At 39.0% G+C, this 19,900-nt stretch overlaps 1 protein-coding gene across 12 annotated transcripts in view; it reads left to right on the top strand.

The window, feature by feature from the left end:
• The window catches only part of kif1ab (kinesin family member 1Ab), a 57,631-nt gene that overhangs the window by 16,224 nt on the left and 21,507 nt on the right, over positions 1 to 19,900 (top strand). For 3 of the 12 annotated variants that reach the window (XM_049466899.1, XM_049466900.1, XM_049466901.1), the window contains 18 exons: positions 237 to 302; positions 426 to 443; positions 539 to 617; positions 1,366 to 1,444; positions 1,650 to 1,792; positions 2,697 to 2,735; positions 5,092 to 5,303; positions 5,971 to 6,050; positions 6,140 to 6,215; positions 6,310 to 6,389; positions 7,231 to 7,421; positions 8,641 to 8,821; positions 9,658 to 9,730; positions 9,823 to 9,916; positions 10,540 to 10,688; positions 11,094 to 11,272; positions 12,335 to 12,472; positions 14,858 to 15,133. In XM_049466899.1, the coding sequence (XP_049322856.1) occupies positions 237 to 302; positions 426 to 443; positions 539 to 617; positions 1,366 to 1,444; positions 1,650 to 1,792; positions 2,697 to 2,735; positions 5,092 to 5,303; positions 5,971 to 6,050; positions 6,140 to 6,215; positions 6,310 to 6,389; positions 7,231 to 7,421; positions 8,641 to 8,821; positions 9,658 to 9,730; positions 9,823 to 9,916; positions 10,540 to 10,688; positions 11,094 to 11,272; positions 12,335 to 12,472; positions 14,858 to 15,133 (2,153 nt within the window). The remainder of the gene's footprint in view (positions 1 to 236; positions 303 to 425; positions 444 to 538; positions 618 to 1,365; positions 1,445 to 1,649; positions 1,793 to 2,696; positions 2,736 to 5,091; positions 5,304 to 5,970; positions 6,051 to 6,139; positions 6,216 to 6,309; positions 6,390 to 7,230; positions 7,422 to 8,640; positions 8,822 to 9,657; positions 9,731 to 9,822; positions 9,917 to 10,539; positions 10,689 to 11,093; positions 11,273 to 12,334; positions 12,473 to 14,857; positions 15,134 to 19,900) is intronic. The other 9 variants (XM_049466908.1, XM_049466904.1, XM_049466909.1 and 6 more) reach the window with 6 other exon arrangements.

Genomic DNA, 19,900 nt, shown 5'->3' with positions numbered 1-19,900 from the left:
TAAATTGCATCTTAACTCACACATAAAAATGTACCAGAAAATATACATTTATGGATAATGCTCAGTATACACCCATAAATGCTACAGCTATAATGTTTAAAAAAATAGGACAGTTCATTTTTACTTTTAATTTTCAGGGCCGATCGTGTCAGCTAGAACTGGTTGGGCTGTTTCTCAGCAGGGAATGCACTGGTATGATTGTGAAATGATGCAACTTTTGATTTTTCTTTCTGTAGGAAGGAGCCAATATTAACAAATCTCTGACAACCCTGGGAAAAGTCATTTCTGCTTTAGCTGAAGTGGTGAGAAACTGGGATTATCTGACTCCAGCACAGATTGTCTGCTTTTACATATCATATCAATTTTAATCAATGTTTTTAATCAATTGTTTCTTTATTTATTGATTTTTTTTTACTTATTTGTAGGACTCCCTACCAAATAAGGTAAGATCAAAATCACATTAATTAATCTGCAATTAATTTGTCTGTAGCTAAAGTTTTAAAAAAGATAACTCTGTGTATCTGTCTGTGATGAACAGAACAAAAAGAAGAAGAAGGCGGAGAGCTTCATTCCCTACAGAGACTCTGTGCTCACCTGGCTGCTTAGGGAAAATCTGGGTATGAAACACTGGTATCACTCTATTTGGATGGTCCATTAGAGACTGCCTCATATACTGTATGCTCACTTAACAATGACCTAATAGCTAATAAATGCAACTGAACTCTCATCTGAATGTAAATGTGTCAGTCCTGATGCTGTCACTGAACTTTAGAGCAAAGACTCAATTTCCCAGCATGCTCACTCACTGGACTCCCCTGACTCTGCTGATCATGTAACACTATGGTGTTCACACTCACCAAGCTTCTGATTGCTCACAACTGGACCGCCTTGTATAAATACCCCACTGTTTCCTTTGTTCCCTCGCTGGGTGCTAGCTTTCTACTAAGTTTTTCTTTTGATCATTCTTCCTTGTTACTAAATCCGTTTTTTGACCACTCTCTTGCCTTGCCCTTTTTGTTTACTGTTGCCGACATATTTTTGTATTTAGACTACCCCGTTTTGCATTTACCATTTGCATTTGCCATCTTGAACATGACCCTGCCTGTCTCTGACTACTCCTGAAAGCCTTTTCTCTGTCCTCGGTTTGGCCCGTGTGAAAAAAAGGTTCTTAATAGAAACTAACCCTACATCTTATTCTTATACTAATCTTAACCTAAACACTGAATCAACCCAAAATTACTTACGTAATTTCTATTTTATAACAATATTTTTTATTGAGTAATGTAATGGCCCAGTGGTTTCAGTTTACCTGCCAATCAAAACCAGTCTGTCACGTTTGACCTATATATTTCTGTATTTGATTAGGTGGTAACTCTCGTACAGCCATGGTAGCAGCTCTGAGCCCTGCAGATATCAACTATGATGAGACCCTCAGCACCCTCAGGTAAAGCTTTAAAACTACTACATTAAAAACATTTTTTTTCTTATCTGCTAAGATAAATGACTTTCTAGAGTATTGTTATGAAACCTAATGTTGCCTTATAAAAAATCATATAAACAAGTCATATAATATCAGAGTAAGTGTTTAGTAGTACACACTTTATCCTCACATAAAATAATAAGATGCAAGAAAATGTTTTCCTCTGTAGGTACGCAGACCGAGCCAAACAGATCCGCTGCAACGCCGTCATCAACGAAGATCCCAACAACCGGCTGGTGCGTGAGCTGAAGGAGGAGGTGGCCAGACTGAAGGACCTCCTCTACGCTCAGGGTCTTGGAGATATAATTGAAAGTAAGTGACCCCCGTCTCTGACCCCTTACATGAGTAGTTCTCCAACATTCAGATGTCAAGCCCATAATATTAGGCTAATAAACTCCAGTAGTGGGCAGTGTGTCTTTCAATAGTAGCATTTCCAGTTCCAACATACTGTATAATTTATTATAGTGTACATACAGCTCTGGAAGAAAAATAAGAGCCCACTTAAAAATGATGAGTTTCTATAATTGACCAAATTCAAAACCTCTAGAATATATTTAAGAGGCAGATGGATGATCACAAGCCATCAAAACCAGCTGAACTGCTTGAATTTTTGCACCAGGAATAAAAGCAGCGTAAAGTTATCCAAAAGCAGTGTGTACGACTGGTGGAGGAGAACATGATGCCAAGATGCATGAAAACTGTGATTAAAAACCAGGGTTATTCCACCAAATATTGATTTCTGAACTCTTAAAACTTTATGAATATGAACTTGTTTTATTTGCATTATTTGAAATTGGAAGCTCTGCATCTTTTTGTTATTTCAGCCATTTCTCATTTTCTGCAAATAAATGCTCTAATTTACAATATTTTAATTTGGAATTTGGGAGAAATGTTGTCCGTAGTTTATTTTACTCAAACATATACCTATAAATAGCAAAATCATATAAATTGAAGTGGTCTCTTAATTGTTTCAAGAGCTGTATATTTACATTTTAAAGACTTGAGTCTTTATAATAGAAAATAAATAAAAATAATAATTTTTATTATAGCTCCAAACAAACAAACGAAAAAAAAAAAGTACAAAATTGAAGTATTTCATTTCTTTTTTCTTCAATAAAAGCGTTAGATGGTTAATACCTGCGAAGATGTCAGTTACTCTGAGTTCCGGTGATGAGATGTGTCTTTTCTCCTCCTTTCTCTCTATCTTTTTTCTCAGCGTATCAAGCTACTGGGCCTGGGATACCTGCTCTGAAATGTGTGTATTTCTCGGCACCCCAGTGCTTTGCAGCTTTATTAAAGCTGAAGCAGATTCCTCTGGACCACCACAGTCCAGCACATTCCCAATGTGAACAAATTCAGTGCTATTTATTACTGGCTGTGGTGCTTCAGACTGATTCTGCTGATTGCAGATGCTTTGGATCCATTATAATATGGGAAAGTGAACGTGAGGCTTACTAAGTCCTGGCTTGACCCCTTGCCTTCTTGCTCCAGCAGTCTAATGGACAGCACATCTCCATGCTAATGGCCCAGGCATGGTTACGATGCTAAAATGAATTTGAGGCAGTAAAAAGTAGGGATGCACCGATTCTCTGATTCTTTTACAATTTTGATATTAATAAATGATACTTGATCTTTTTTTTTGGCCGATGCGTTTCGGCCGATACCAATTCAGTACAATTTCTCAATTGAAATACTGTATATCTTGCCATGTGGGAGGTATATACAAAACATATCAAATGAACACATGTATAGATATACTGAAGTGCTATTTATTTCTAGCTACACATGAACTGGACGACTGCTTTGGGATCTCATGTCTATAAATTCATGTATTTTAACTGTTTTTCCAAGCTGGATTACTTTCTAATAGTTTGATATGATATGTGTAGCATGTGTATAGGAAGCGCTGATCCCGATTTATAAAGCCTTGAATAGCAGATTAGCCATAATGCTAACTGTTTTTCATTGGATTACATTCTAATAGTTGATGACAGGTAGAGGGAACCAATGGTTAGGTAGCAAACCCTGCTGTTTCTTAAAATATGTGTATTATATCTGAACCTGTTTCATTATGAAGCCTTGAATTGCAGGTTAGCTGCTATGGTAACAGCCAGCCTTAAACGGCTTGGAGCAGGTTATCTGCAATGCTAGCGTGGTATTCGAAATCTGAGCTTACTGTAAATAAACGGAAGCACTTTAGTCAACCAAATAAATGGTTTTCAGGAGAGAAATGTGTGTAGATTAAGATCCAGGACTCTTTTGTCTTTGAAAGATTACATTTTTTTTTTATAATTATTTTTTTTTGTCCAGCCTTGTTTCTTTTCGCTTAAAATACCTTATATCATCTGTTAAAAATATATACCTAAACTTTATTTTCAAAAATAACATCTGATAACATAATATATTTGGCTAATAATGTTTGTAATAATGCACATTTCCGAATGGCTCTGGTCCATCTTTGCCTATGCAAAAGATGTTTCTGCACTGTGCCTATGGCAGCTATAATCTGATTACTTTAGGATAACATGGCAGCACCCTTGTGCACTTACACGTAGGCATTCTAGGAAGTGCACAATGTTAAAATCGAGAAAAAATAGTAGTTGTGCTATGGAAATGTGCTATTTTTTTTGCGAGAATAAAGTTTAGGTGTTCATCTAAGGCAGGAGTTTACATATTTTGAATTTACTTAACACGATTGGTGGAGAGTGAAAGCAAAGTGCACAGTAGGCGGTACTAACTGATAATAGGGGCCGACTTGTTAGCTCGTTAGTTTTTCCGAGCTGTATTACTAGCTGATATTTGATGACAGCTCAAGCAATCCAATCTAATATGTCAAGTCTTCCTGTTTGTTATAATATGTGTATCATGTCTGTGAATTACTCAGAACCTGCAATATAAAGCCTAGAATTGCTGGTTATCTGCAATACAAACAGCCGGTTTCAGACGGTTTGAGGTTTTAATGATTACAGACACAGTAGCTGACCTCAGCAGTGATGGAGTGGGTTAGCCGCATTGCTACTGATACTGATTACTTGCTGATAGTTGAAGAAATCTTTATGGTTTGATTGGTTAGTTAGGGTTGCTGTAGTAGTAGTATGTGTAGTGTAGTATGTCTGAACCTGCATTATGAAACCTAGAACAACAGGTTAGCCACAATGCTAACAGCCATATGTTACTCTGATCCTGAATTATTAAGCATAAAGCACCAAGTTCAGTCAGTGTATACAGCCCCATGGCCTATTTGGCCTAATTGTCCAGTATACACTCTTAATTTTGTTAATATCAGAAATCATATTCAGTCATAATATTGAATCGGTGCATCACTCGTAGAGAAGTGTATCTTTTATGAAATTACAGTTTTGTAACCTGACTCAGATACAGGAAACTAACTCTTGCTCACTGTCTAGTCGAGCGCCCTCAAATTGATGCTGATTGATCTGCTTGGTTCTGCTTCCAGCTGAGATGATGAAGCTTTATATCTTACGCTGCTATCTCTACTCTTCCTCCCGTGCTCCCTCTTTCTTTTACCGTTTCTCTTTAACGTTCACTTCCTCCCACAATTCTCCACCTTCTGCTCCCGTTCTCTTTCTGTTCCAAAACGCTCCGGACAGATCTGTCCAATTACAAGACTAATGTCACTAGTGTCCAGGCAGTCAGTCAAAGGGATCATCTCTCCACAGTGACCAACGCCATGACGGGGATGAGCCCGTCCCCGTCCCTCTCCGCCCTCTCCGCCCTGTCCAGCCGGGCCGGCTCCATCAGCAGCCTGCACGACCGCATCATGTTCAGCCCCGGCAGCGAGGAGGCCATCGAGAGGCTGAAGGTACGATGGAAGGATGGATGGATGGATGGATGGATGGACGGATGGATGGATGGAGGATGGAGAGATGGATGGATGGATGGATAGATGGATGGATAGATAGATGGGCTAATGAATGGATTGATGGATGTAATTGCTGAGTGGGTGGGTGGGTGGATGGATTGATGGATAGATTTACAGAAAGACAGTTTAGTGTACGGATGGATGGATGGATGGAAAGATAAGTTCATGGATGGATGGAATAATAGGTTTATGGAGGGAAAGATGGATAGATAGCCCAATGGATGGATCCATGGAAGAATGGTTATGCTGGTGGATTAATGGGCTAATAATTGGATGTATGAATCAATGGATAGAAGAATGGATAGACAAAAAGGCAAATAGATTAATGTGTGTGTGTATAAATGGTCAGAAGGATGGATGGATTAATAGATACAAAGGCCAATAGATGGATAGGCCGAAATATAGAGGGACAAGTGGATGGATGCATGGAAAGATGGATAATAGACTGGTCGGTGGATGAATGGATGGTTGGATGGATAGATGGATGGATGGATGGATGGATGGGTGGATAGATACAAGAATAAGATCTATAATACATGATAAGAAGACTAAATATCAAACCAATGGACTCAAATAATCCATTGGTGATGTAATTTCCTGTCATCAGGAAACGGAGAAGATCATCGCGGAGCTGAACGAGACCTGGGAGGAGAAACTGCGGCGTACAGAGGCCATTCGCATGGAGAGGTCAGAGCAGCGTCCAGTATTCAGGAATCGCCGTACATTTTCTCTGCATGTTACATATGAAATTTAACCCTGTACACCGTTCTCCACAGGGAGGCTCTACTGGCTGAAATGGGAGTGGCCATGAGGGAAGATGGAGGCACAGTTGGAGTGTTCTCCCCTAAAAAGGTAAATCATACATGAAGATTGCTGTTTATATATTAGAATTGAACAGATAACTGTGGAATTACTCTGAATTTACTGTGAATATTTCACTTTTCAGACGCCTCATCTGGTCAACCTGAATGAAGATCCTCTGATGTCCGAGTGTTTACTGTATTACATCAAGGATGGAATCACCAAGTGAGTTAAAGAGTTAAAGATGTTACATTAACTAATGTTTTCACCATTTTACATGAACCATAAGGCTCCTGTTCTGAGGAAGTTAGGTTTTCTTCAACAGTGCTAAAGACAAATTAGATTTTTTTAAATTCATATTTAAGGCATGAACCATCAAATAATCTTAAAAAAAAAATGTTAAAATTATTTAAACCTGGAGTTCCCATATGCAAAGTGTTGCTAAATTTATTATTATTAATATTATCTTATTTTCAGGATTTACGAATGTATTGCTCACAGCTTATTTAAAACTAACTAAAACAAAAACGCAACATTGTTAAACCCCTTGCACTCTGAGTTGTCTTTTATGTTTAACACTATACAATAAAGTGTATATCTTATATATTTAGTAGTACTTATGAAAGAATGATTCAACTAATTCATAATTTTCTGTAGTTAAAACGTTGTTAATCATTGCAATTTTTGTTAATTAATCTTGACATCACCCTAGGAGTAATAAGAGGATAGAGCACCATATACCTACCCAGAGAGAGCAAGGATAATTGTGCTCTCTCGGGCTCCGGCAGCTGATGGCAAGCTGCATAACCGGGATTCAGACCGATCTTTTGATCATAGTGGCAGTACTTAGCCCAATGTACTTTTGTTTTTTATGTAATTTTAATTATCAGAACAATATTGCAGATGTCTCAAATAAGATACACTTTAAGGGGTTAATGACTGGTATTGTGTAGAAGCTTCTAGAAGTATTTATCTTGTCTTTTGTATTGTTGTCATGAGTCTCCTAAATGCAGCTTTTCCAGTTCCAGTCTTGACTGTGTATCTTCCTCTCTCTCTCTTTGTTCAGAGTGGGGCGTGAAGATGCCAGCTGTAGGCAGGACATTGTCCTGAGCGGTCACTTCATCGAGGAGGAGCACTGCCTCTTCACCAGCAGCACCGGTGCATCTGGAGAGGGAGTGGTGGTGCTGGAGCCGTGCAAGGATGCAGAGACGTATGTGAACGGCAAGAGAGTGACGGAGCCCACTGTTCTCAGATCAGGTGTGTTTACAGCGCTGGTGTTCAGTTCTAGAGGTTTCAATCGATTAAAAATATAATCAAATTAATCACAATAGAATTCTGTGATTGATGGCTATTAGTAATGGGTAGAGCTGGGCGATATGGCCCAAAAACAAACAAACTTCAATTAAAAAAAAAAAAATCTGATTTTCGATTTAAATCGATTTTTTCCCCCTTCTAAAATCTCCTAAAAGTCGCTAAATGACGTCATCGCCTAATTTGCATAATACATGTTTTTGAAGCTGTAAAGGATTAACATTGTGAGAGAGAAAAAAGTGAGTAAAAAACACTCTAAATATGTTAGAAATGATACAAATGAAAGTCCAACAAATGAACAACTTCTGTTGCTTTTTAAATAGGCAGTCACGTCTCAAAATAACTTTATGGGGCGGGGGCTGCGGGAGAGAGGGGCGGGGCTAAGCTCAGGGGAGCGTCGGTGGTGAAAATTAAAATGATTTTCATAAAAACACATCGTCCATAACTGTAAATACAAATTAATCGATAAAAACGATTAATCGCCCAGCTCTAGTAATGGGTATTTAAATGTGACAAAAAAAAAAAAATCTGATTTCTAATATCGGTTCCAACCCTAGTATTCATTACAACATTATTGTGTGACTAAATCATTGATAAAATCATGATTAATTCTTTTTTTAAATGCTCTTACTTAACTGTATTTTTTAGGAAGGGGACAGTAACAATGATGTATTGTGATATTTACACCTGGCAGACTAGATCCTTTTTTTTACTGTATTTTAATATACCAGGGAAGTTTTAATGTGTTATAATATTAGGATAGCTTTGATGTTTTTTAAACTAGAATATTGTAATGTTCTGAGTTTAATGAGAGTTTTAATGGAGAAAATAAATGCTTGTTTAGCTCCATATTCCACACTTAACAGCTTGAAAAGAGAGAGAGAGAGAGCATAAACTTCAGCATAAATAAAAGATAATCTACATTCTAAACACAACAGTAAGCTAAGCTATGTTATATCTCTAAATAAAACTGCTAAACATGCATCACCAGGCCCTGCCAAATTATAGCTGTTTGCTTGTCAGAATGATTCTAACTCATTTAGTTCTTAAATTAGATTGAAGTTGAAAGAGAAAGAGAAAGGTGAGGTCAGGTTATAGCTACATGTGAAGCACACCTAATCAATAATCAATAATCCTGTATCATGTTTCCTTGTGTCGCTCTCAGGCAACCGTATCATCATGGGGAAGAGCCACGTGTTCCGCTTTAACGATCCAGAGCAGGCCAGGCAGGAACGGGAGCGGACGCCCTGTGCTGAGACGCCCGTGGAACCCGTGGACTGGGCCTTCGCCCAGAGAGAGCTGCTGGAGAAACAGGGCATCGACATGAAGCAAGAGATGGAGCAGAGGTACGGGAACTGTTTTTACTGGTACTAGGTTTTTTTCTGAAGCCAGGACAAAGTCTTAATTCTACCTACAGGGTCAAGCATATGCATATAGCACACTTATATTTGGTTGAATGATCAATGAGCAGATTTTGGTATCTATTACCAGGCTTCAGTCAGAATTCTGGGTGGATATTTGACTCTTCTTTGTAGACTTGATAGAGGAGATACTCCCACCACCATGTTTAACAGTTGGACGAACACTTTTTTACTGTTTATTACATAATTCCATATGTGGCCCCTAATAGTTTTCATGTCTTTAATATTTATCTACCATGTAGAAAATATGTTAAAAAAAAGAAATGAAAAAAAAAAAAAACATGAAATGAGAAGGTGAGTCCGAACATTTGACTAGCATATAAATAGGAGGGGCACCAGGAGGGGCATAAAGTTATTCAAAAGCAGTGTGTAAGACTGGTGGAAGAGAACTGTGATTTAAAACCAGGGTTATTCCACCAAATACTGATTTTTTAACTCTTAAAACTCTATGAATATGAACTTGTTTTTTGTTCATTATTTAAGGCCTAGAAGCTCTGCATCTTTATTTCTGACATTTCTCATTTTCTGCAAACAAATGCTCTAAATGACAATATTTTTGTACACAGTATTTTTGTCCGTAGTTTATAGAATAAAACAACAATGTTCATTTTTTTAAAACTGTGTTTTGAGAAATATGAACCAATTATAGTTCTTCGCTTTTAAATATGTATAAAGATTTTATTAGGAATCAGTGAAATCTCAATATTGCCAATATTACCTTCATTACAAATAACTGTATGTGGTGTATATCTTTTTTGCAGACTGCAGGAGCTGGAGGATCAGTACCGCAGAGAGAGAGAAGAAGCCAGCAACCTTCTGGAACAGCAGAGACTGGTAACAGGACTAAATCAACACATTGTTTTATAGAATTTATAAAATCAATAAAAAGGAAAATGAGAAATAGTGACCTAATATTTTATTTTCAGGATTATGAGAGCAAGCTGGAGGCTCTCCAGAGGCAGGTCGATTCCCGATATTACCCAGAAACCACAGAGGAGGAGGAGGAGCCAGAGGAAGAAGGTGGGGAATAATAATACACATCAATATTATCATATTTATTTATATATATATACCTTAAAGAGGCACTAAACTCCCTGATTTTTGCTGACTCCACCTCTAGCTCAAATTTGAAAAAAGGTAAAAAATGGGAGAGGTAGTTTGGGAGGGGCACTGGGTGATGTATGGGTTTAGGGGCAGGGCAGGAGGGGGAGCTGATTGGCTGAGCTGCAGCAGTGTGCCTTTGATAGCGAGATCTGAGGTGCAGATGGTTGGACATCAGGAGGGGGCGGTATTATTGATTGACCAAAGTACACAGACACATCTTCGATGCCTATAGCACAGTTAAACCTGAGAGGGCGCTGCAGAGGCAAAAAGCTACTTTTAAAGGCTAAGAAAGGTTTCTGAAAATGTTTGTTTTATCCACTATCTATTTATATGTTCAGGTACACTGATATAATCATAAGTACTGTGTGTAGCAGTAGTAATAACAATATGTTACTAAAAACCATGATGAGGGTAAAATTAATAAAAAAAATGTTTAGTCAATTAACAGTTAATTTAGAATATTTTCCTCAGATATTTCTAAAATGCTTTTATTGCCTGTAAGAATTTAAACCTTGTATATCCACCTTTGTGATGTTCAGTGGCGTGGACGAACCGTGAGACTGAGCTGGCGCTCTGGGCTTTCCGTAAATGGCGCTTCTACCAGTTCACCTCCCTGAGAGACCTGCTGTGGGGAAATGCCATCTTCCTCAAAGAGGCCAATGCCATCAGTGTGGAGCTCAAGAAGAAGGTGAGCAGCTCTGGTGTTTCTACTTTGTTTCAGCGGTCTAAAGGGCTGCCGCTATGAGCGGGAGTTCGCAGGTTCGAACCCCCGCTCAGGCAGCTTTGCCATCAATCTGCCGGCGCCCAGAGGGAGGGTAGATGGCGCTCTCTCCCCACACCACTAATTGGTGATGTCCTCAGCACAAGGCGTCTGTGAGCTGATGTTTCGGAACTGAGCAGCTGCGCTTTCCTCTGAGCGCGCTGGCTGCTCGGTAATGCTGCATCAGCAGCAGCTCAAAAAGAAGGGGTGGCTGACTTCAATATATATTGTGGTAATATTGTATCATATGCACTGTGTATCTCACCTCTTCCAATGATTATTATGATATTATGATAATAATAATTGATAATATATTGTTGTTTCTCCCTCCAGGTTCAGTTCCAGTTTGTGTTGCTGACGGACACGCTCTACTCTCCCCTCCCTCCGGATCTCCTGCCCCCCAGCATAGCCAAAGACAGAGAGAAACGCCCCTTCCCTCGCACCATTGTAGCTGTGGAGGTCCAGGACCAGAAAAATGGAGCCACACACTACTGGACCTTAGAGAAGCTGAGGTATGGTGAAAGGTTCATTTTAACACACGTTTTTATGTAATAGAGGAATTAAAAGTTAAAAATGTAATTTATACAAAATGTATTTATATGTTTATTGCCATTCATTACCCATATGAATGTATGTAGTGCAAAAATGAGTCTACTCTTCTTATATCACAACTAGTAATATGTGATACCATGTTTTACTAGCAAAGGTCGAGTTGTGTCAGGTTTTCCTGAACAAGAAACAAGACCTTAATAACCCTCTAATTCTGTAACAGTATATAATGTACTAGTCCAGATATGCTAAGATGTGTTAAAAGCTTATTATTGTACAGTGCAAATACTTCCTTACCTTACTTAAGTATAAATGTTAATTATCTATACTTTACTGGACTAATTATTTTTATTAAGTTATCTGAACTTTCTACTCCTTACATTTTAAAAACATCCTCATTACTCCAATTTCATTTCATCTCGTTTTCATTCCGGCTTCTCATCGTTCAATAAAACCCCTATCCAGATAAATCTCTCCATCCAGATAGAGTGAATCTGATTGTGATTGGATGTAGAGAAGTATAAACGTATACCATTTCGACTCCCTATTGGTTTATACTGTGATCCATCACACCTGCACACGTCCTCAACCCACCCCACCCCCCCCCCCCAACCCAGCAAGAACATAGCAGATGGATGATCCGTGCAGAGACTCAAGAGAACTCCAGACAAACTCCAGTCCAACTAAGCTTCTTTAATATATGTACATTCTACTAAAATACATTCATTTATAATCAGCATATATATAGAGCTGAAACAGGGAACAGCCTAGTGCATCCCAAATTACATTATCAGTGCATTATAGGACTCTGTGGTTTGGCCTAAGTTTTTGTTCTTAGTTTTCTCTAGTTTTTCCCTTTTATTACCTTTGTACTTTAAGTAGTTTTAATTCCAGTACTTTTACACTTTTACTTAAAGAGTAAAAAGCTTAAGTTGATACTTCTTCAACTTCTACAGAAGTATTTTAAACCCAAGTATCTATACTTCTACCTACAGAGTAATGAATGATTGTGTTTGGTTCTGCAGACAGAGACTGGACCTGATGAGAGAGATGTACGATCGGGCAGCTGAAGTTCCCAGCTCTGCCATGGAGGACTGTGACCACGCTCTGACCGGCGGTGACCCGTTCTACGACCGGTTCCCCTGGTTCCGACTTGTTGGGAGGTCAGTACTCGTCCAGACAAGTGTGTGTGTGTGTGTGTGTGTGTGTGTGTGTGTGGCATGCACCTCACTGCTTTGAGATGCAGCAGCTGAGCTTCTGCCTTTACTCACACCCTTTAACTCCACACCAAGCTTTAGTGACATAAACCAATCAGCCATAACGTTAGTACCACTGACAGGTTAGGTAATAAAACACTGATTATCTTTATCTACAGTGGCCTCTGTAACTGGGTGGTGTATACACAAGTACATCTCAAATAATTGGAATATTATTGAAAAATGTGAAACTCATATATTATATAGATGTATTAAACACACAGAGTGATCTATTTTAAGAGTTTATTTATTTTATTGATGATGATTATGGCTCAGAAAATTTGAAAATTTTATAAAACCAATTGGTACTTTTGGCAGTGTGGGCAGTGTGCCAAGTCCTGCTGGAACATGAAATCTGCATCTCCACCAAAGTTGTCAGTAGCAGAGGGAAGCATGAAGTGCTGTAAGATTTTGTGGGAAAACAAAACTGCACTGACTTTAGACTGGATAATAAAACACAGTGGATCAACACCAGCAGATGACAGACATGTCTCTCCAAACCATCACTGATTGGTGGAAACTTCACACTAGACATCAAGCAGTTTGGACTCTGTGTCTATCCACTCTTCCTCCAGAATCTGATCCCTTGATTTACAAATTAAATGTAACATTTACTGATGATCAGTGATGGTTTAAAGAGACATGTCTGTCATCTGCTGGTGTTGATCCACTGTGTTTTATTATCAAGTCTAAAGTCAGTGCAGTTTAGTTTTCCCACAAAATCTTACAGCACTTCATGCTTCCACCTCACAACTTGAAGGATCTGCTGTATGGTTAGTTTTGGTGCCAGATAGCACAGTGTTAAGCAGGTGGTTGTAAAGTTATGGCTGATTGGTGGAAAATATTAATAAACACTCACTGTAAAGGCAAAACTGGTCTGCTGTTACTACCTGTTTATAACTCTACTAAAGCCCTACAACAGCAGATGCAGAGAGAAGGTCTGAAACTGAGTGTGTTTGAGAGTGTGTGTGTGTGTGTGTGTGTGTGTGTGTATGCTTGAGAGTGAAAGTGTCTGAATATTATCATCATCATCTTCATCATTTTATATTTAAACTATAAAAAAATATTAATAATCGAAAGGTTTATTTAGTTTAGTAGGATTAAATATGGTAGCAATAATATAAAAATACAACCCCAATCAGAAAACATAAAGAAAACTGGGACAGTATGGAAAATGCAAATAAACTGTGCAGTGTTACTTACATTTACAATAAGTAAATTTAGTAAATTTACCAAATAGCACCAATCAAAAGTTTGGATACACTTTTTTACTCGTGTTCAGTGAGGCCCTTCTAACCCTTCAGAGAAGGAGTGACAATAAGTGCATGTAAAATAATGACATAATTTTTAATCAGGAAATATATATGGTAGTTGCTACAGGACTCTTATGTGACTGACAGCGGTACTAACCAATCAAAACTGCTTTTTAAAATGGCTTCTGCCATTTTTCTGCTTCTCCTTGTGTTTTTTGAAGGGTGTAGTAATGAGTCTATTAGCAAAGTCAAAGGACAGTCTAACCAATCAGATTCATGATTTTCACTATGGGGGCGGGCTGTGGAGTTGTAGAAAGGGTACCAACTATATCAACTGCACGCCTCTGAACTTTCTCATTCAAGGTTTTATTAGGCTGGAAAAGGTACAAAACCATCTCTAAAATGTTTGGACTCCATCAATCCATAGTCAGAAAGATTATAGTGTTTAAATTGAGGAAATTTGAGACCATTGTTACCCTGTCCGGGAGTGGTCGACCAACAAAGATCACTCCAAGAGCAAGGTGTGTAATAAGTAGTAAGATCTCAAAGGACCCCTGAGTAACTTCTAAGCAACCGAAGGCCTCTCTAACAAAGGCTAATATTAATGTTCATGAGGCCACTATTAGGAGAAAAACAATGCTGTGCATGGCAGGGTTGCAAGAAGAAGTCACTACTCTCTAAAAATCATTTCCTTATTAAATAAGTCAGAATAATTCATTTGTCTCTTTTGTTTAACTGGCTTCTGTTTATTTACTTTTAGGACTTAAAAAATCTGATGACGTTTTAGGTCATGTTAATGAATAAATATAGAAAAGGATTAACAAACTTTCATACACCACTATAGTAGTGTATCTTGGGGAAAGCGCTATATGATATATTGTTAATTAGTTATTTTAGATTTTAGTGTTATTTAAAAAATACATTAATTCACATCCATCTGAATGATGATTGGTGGAAGGTGTGGGTGTGTGATTGGACGTCTGTGTGTGTGTGTGATTGAGTTGTACTAACCCAGTTCCCGTGTCTCCGGCTGCTCCAGCACCCCCATACTGAACACGTGCATGAGCGAGCGCATGAGTGACCCCACCCCCTCCCCCACCCTCTCCGACCCCGAGTCTGACATTACCGAGCTCGCAGACGAGCGGCATTATGGGAAGGTGGAGGAGGAGTTGGAGGAGGAGCTGGAGGACCTGGATGCTGAGAGCTTTGCGGAGGACGGGGGCTCGGACCCGCGGGAGGGGTCTCCGTGTCCCAGAGCCGGCGAAGGCCAGGACCCCTTTTACGACCGCTGGCCCCTGTTCAGTTTAGTGGGAAGGTTGGTGAGGCTTCAGGAGTTTCACTGCTGCCAGAGGAAACCAGCTCTTTCACACTGAGGCTGTGAGTGGAAACAGAGATGGAGTGGCTGTTCGAGATGAATTATGGATTTTTAATACTGTATATTAATTGTATATTTTTTGAGGAACACAATCTGATCCAGCTAGCTAATGTACACTCATTATAAAAAAAGTAATTCCCAATACAGTGTGGGATTGCAGTGCTATCCTAAAGAAAGAAAAAAGTTAACAGGAACAATAAATGATAATGCAACATGCCAGACGTCTTAGAATGGAGTTGTAGAGGTTCCTAATGGAGTCTTGTGATAATTGATCTCATGCAGCTCCAATATTCTCACACAGTTCCAGATTCACAGATTGTGCGGTAAGGGTATTGAACATGTATAGCATCCCACACATTTTTAATCAGGGATAGGTCTAGTGATGCAGCTGCCCATGGAATAGCATCTGTGTCTTTAAGAGAAACTCTTGTCTCATTGTCTTATTTAAATACACATAATACACAGACTGGTTCACCACTATGATGGCCCTGGCCACAGGGGTCCACTAGTATGATCAGCTTGAACAAAGATGTTGATCAGCTTGGGTTTGGGTTGGGTCCAAAGTCTGAAGAAGGTACAGAAGGTTCAAACACATAGACCAGGGGTGTCCAAACTTTTTTTGTTGGGGGCCAGAAGGAGAAATATATTTGAAGTCACGGGCCACAGACTCTGTAATAAAACAAATAATGAAATACACCATATTAAATAATACATTTTCCTGATTATTTCCTTTACACACCATTTTACTTGACTAACTATCTTTATCTTAGACAGTGTTGTGTAAACTAAGATTTTTCAAATTAATGTTTCATTTCATGATGTCTCTTAATATTAAACTCCTTAATTACGGCAACTTTTAGACTCTTTGGCCCGTTTTTCTGCGCTAGAAATGTGCACCCTCTCCACTTTTAGACTCTTTGGCCCGTTTTTCTGCACTAGAAATGCACACCCTCTCCACTTTTAGACTCTTTGGCCCGTTTTTCTGCGCTAGAAATGCGCACCCTCTCCACTTTTAGACTCTTTGGCCCGTTTTTCTGCACTAGAAATGCGCACCCTCTCCACTTTTAGACTCTTTGGCCCGTTTTTCTGCGCTAGAAATGCGCACCCTCTCCACTTTTAGACTCTTTGGCCCGTTTTTCTGCGCTAGAAATGCGCACCCTCTCCACTTTTAGACTCTTTGGCCCGTTTTTCTGCACTAGAAATGCGCACCCTCTCCACTTTTAGACTCTTTGTCCCATTTTTTCTGCGCTAGAAATGCGCACTCTCTCCGCTTTTAGACTCTTTGGCCCGTTTCTGACACCTAGCGTTCAAACTTTGAATCTCACATTATAAAAACCTGCTTAACAGCGGGCCAACTTTCATTCTATTTCTAAAATACTTTGCGGGCCGCTCCAAAAAAGGAAACGGGCCGCATAGACTGACATAGACTGTATATAAGAGTGAACTGGGTGACAGCGGTTAAAAAGGGAACTTTTAAATCTGTCCATTCCCATGTAAGTGAACAGAGCAGAAAGTTTAATTTAATATCCTCCTGAGATCCGAAAATTTTTCTGGTGTGCATTTTTTATTTATTATTTCTATGTGGGATCAGTAGAACCGAACCAGTTTAAAAACTAAACTATGTCTTTGTACAGAATGTCGTTGTTGCAAACAACTTTGTCCTTATAAGGACACAATAGTTTATTTTAACATTTAAAGATGATCAGACGAACCCAATTAGTCCAAAAACAAAATTGTATCTATCTATAGTAAGTAAATAAACTGGTTTCAAACATAAAATTGGATGAGAATGTTTACCTGGCCCATGTTTCTGTCTGAACTGGCTGTAGAAACCTGTGAATGGGATTCCCACCATCTTATTTTGAATCAACTATATGTTGTAATGTTGTCAGGCGACCACCAGATGGTAAAGGCAGTGTCTCCATATAAGGACAAAGGGTTAACATTTTAAAAAATGTAGAATCATGATGCAGAAATGCGGAAATATAATGTCCTCATAGGAGGACACGGGGTCTCAAGAGGATATGCAAGTTTTGTTCACATATTTTTTGAGAATTAATGTGTTTTGTAGAAGTTTAGTGTTATTTTGTGATTTTAAGGGGATGTGGCAATGAGGGGTTTGACAGCTAATACTAGCCATATAATATTGTGAACACTCAGGAATTTAAATGTATTTTAAGAAGACAGTAAGCAGTATGTTGGTGTACAGATTGGTTTGCAGATTAGCGTTCAGTCGCTGTGCGTGCTCTTTGTATAGAGGCAGGGGGAGGGGCTTACCACTTAGTTATAATGGTGGGCTTTGGGCCTTGCATTCCATTTCTTCTTAGCCTACTTTGGCTTCGGTTTTCTTTTACTGTGCTAACACAAACAAGATGGCAGCTTCTGTTTTGGCTATCTTTTAGCTTTAAAAACAGGGCAAGGATATATAAGTATATGGTCAAATCTTTCCATGAAGTTTGTGTATACTTTGAACCGATTGGTTGATCCTCAAGATGAAAGAGCTGGTTTCGACTGCGGCGGTCCCGGCCAGGCATGCCAGAGCTACAGTAAAATCTGTCCCCACATTATTTATTTTTTTTTTCTTTTGGATTGGCTTCCACACTTTCACTCCCCGGCACACATGCACCACCCAGAGACCTGTGACGTGTGTTAAGTTTGAGTTTTTTTCAGTTTGAGTATGTAAATGTCATTTGCGTTTCTTGATTTCCGGTTTTGCATCTGGTTCCGGTTTGAGCTAAATTGGGGGATTGTTTTGATCACTATCATTTCTGTATCTGAGCATGCTATAATTTTGCGCCTCACCAATCTTGTCTCCAGCTCCTCCCCTCTGGCACCCCTCCTGCCGCTCTCCGACTCGTCCCGCCGTGCCGCTGCGCACTGACCTTTACAGCCCAGTCACGCTCAGGGTGTGAGGAGGATCGTTATCATTACACTGCCCGTCAAAAGTTCACTTTCATACTGCTTTTAAAAGTTTTTTTGTTAAAGCTGCAGTTTTCTTATTAAATTAAAAGCAGTAGTGAAACAAAACCAAATAAATTCATTCTAAAAACAGAGTGGTCTAGTTGGCTTTTCCAGGAGTTTTCTTGCCATATTACGTTCATATGTTCATCTGGCAACTTTTTTATGGTATTTTTGGACTATAAGGCTCACCGTATTATAAGATGTCTTTTTTCTGGTCTATTTTCATTCGTAAAACACTTTTAAGAATACCTATATAGAAGTGAGCAAGGGTGTCACCAGATTTCTCTCCTGAAAACAGTTTATTTGGGTGAGTAAAGGGCTTTCATTTCTTTACAGTAAGCTTAGACTTAATATAGTTTTGTCTAAGTGTGAGTTAGACACAGCGCTAGTGGAACGTAAATTCCGCCCGACAATGCTAGATTGAGAAACACCGAGCTACAGATTCATCCACTCTGAAAAGAGGCCGCAACACAATGTACAATTTAAAAGTGCTCTTCCACATGCTTAGTGCAATTACACACTCTCACCCACTCTCACCAAAAACCTACAGACTGTCGCTTTAATAGAAAAAAAAACCCCAAAAAAAACAAACTTGCTGCCAAAATGCTGCACTGTTCATGTCTACAAGCATAAAGAAGGCACTTATTCCAGTTTATCCAAGGTGCATAAGATAGATTAAGATTAAACTATAGTTTTAAGCTTTTTTGGTCCATAGGTGGTTTAAACCACTTCTAGTAATAGTAAATATAGAATGAAATATTTTATATTTAGGGCCTATGTGATGCAATTTTACCTTGTAGAGATGCTAGTTTTTAATCCAGTGTTTCCATTACAATTGCTTGCCGTTGAAATGTTCAACTTTTGGCTTCATTTCAGAATACGTCTTTGGTACATTTTTTCTTCAGTTTTACAGTTGTTCAATGCAAGAACTTTCAATCTAGGTGTCTCCAAACTTTTGACAGGCAGTGTTTTTTTTCCTTTACATAAAATGAGTCCGAAAAACTTTATTTTCATTTTTGGTAACACGCCACCACTATGACCCCTTTACCCAAATAATAATAGCTGCTCTGTGGTGGTTTTCTCTCCTGTGGGGTCTTGAGTATTGAAGAACAGAGTAAAAATAGAATAATATTAAAATATACAGAGAAACAGATACAGGACTACAGTCTGGAATTAGTATAGAACTACAAACTGCTCCTATATGATGAGGAGGTGGTCATTATATTCTGATATGATTGTGCATATACTTGTCTATTTTGAATTTGGTTATGCAGATGTTAGAGCTATAGATCAAACTCAGCCTTGATTTGGTTGGTATAATCATTTTAGTTGGTATAATCGGAGTTCAGGTTCTTGCTGTAGTTCTTCAGTCTCCTGCATGGTAAACCCTTACAGAAAATCCTGATCCCACCGACACCAATTTACCCCGCCCCCCCCTCCTCTCCTGTAGCTGTTTCTGTTCGGCAGTGTCCCCCAGGGTCTGAGAGATGAGCAGCAGAAGTATTCAGACACTTTCTGTTGGCTTTTGCTGGAGCAGCTTGTTGTTTGGTTGCTTTTTTTGTGTGTGTGTGTGTCGGTATTGTGTTGTCCAGTGGCGGTGTGGCTGCGCTGACCTTTACCACTGACCTTTTCTTTAATCGTCCTGTGCTCCACTTTATATACTGACTGATTTCTCCTCTCTCCCCACCACTGTCCATACCTTATCAACCCCCTTTATACCTTATCATCCCTCTGACATCCCTAATT

Source organism: Astyanax mexicanus, chromosome 18, assembly GCF_023375975.1.
Source record: "Astyanax mexicanus isolate ESR-SI-001 chromosome 18, AstMex3_surface, whole genome shotgun sequence".
Taxonomy (NCBI): Eukaryota; Metazoa; Chordata; class Actinopteri; order Characiformes; family Acestrorhamphidae; genus Astyanax; species Astyanax mexicanus.
The sequence above is the reverse complement of the archived record's forward strand: the minus strand, read 5'-3'. Positions and strand labels throughout refer to the sequence as shown.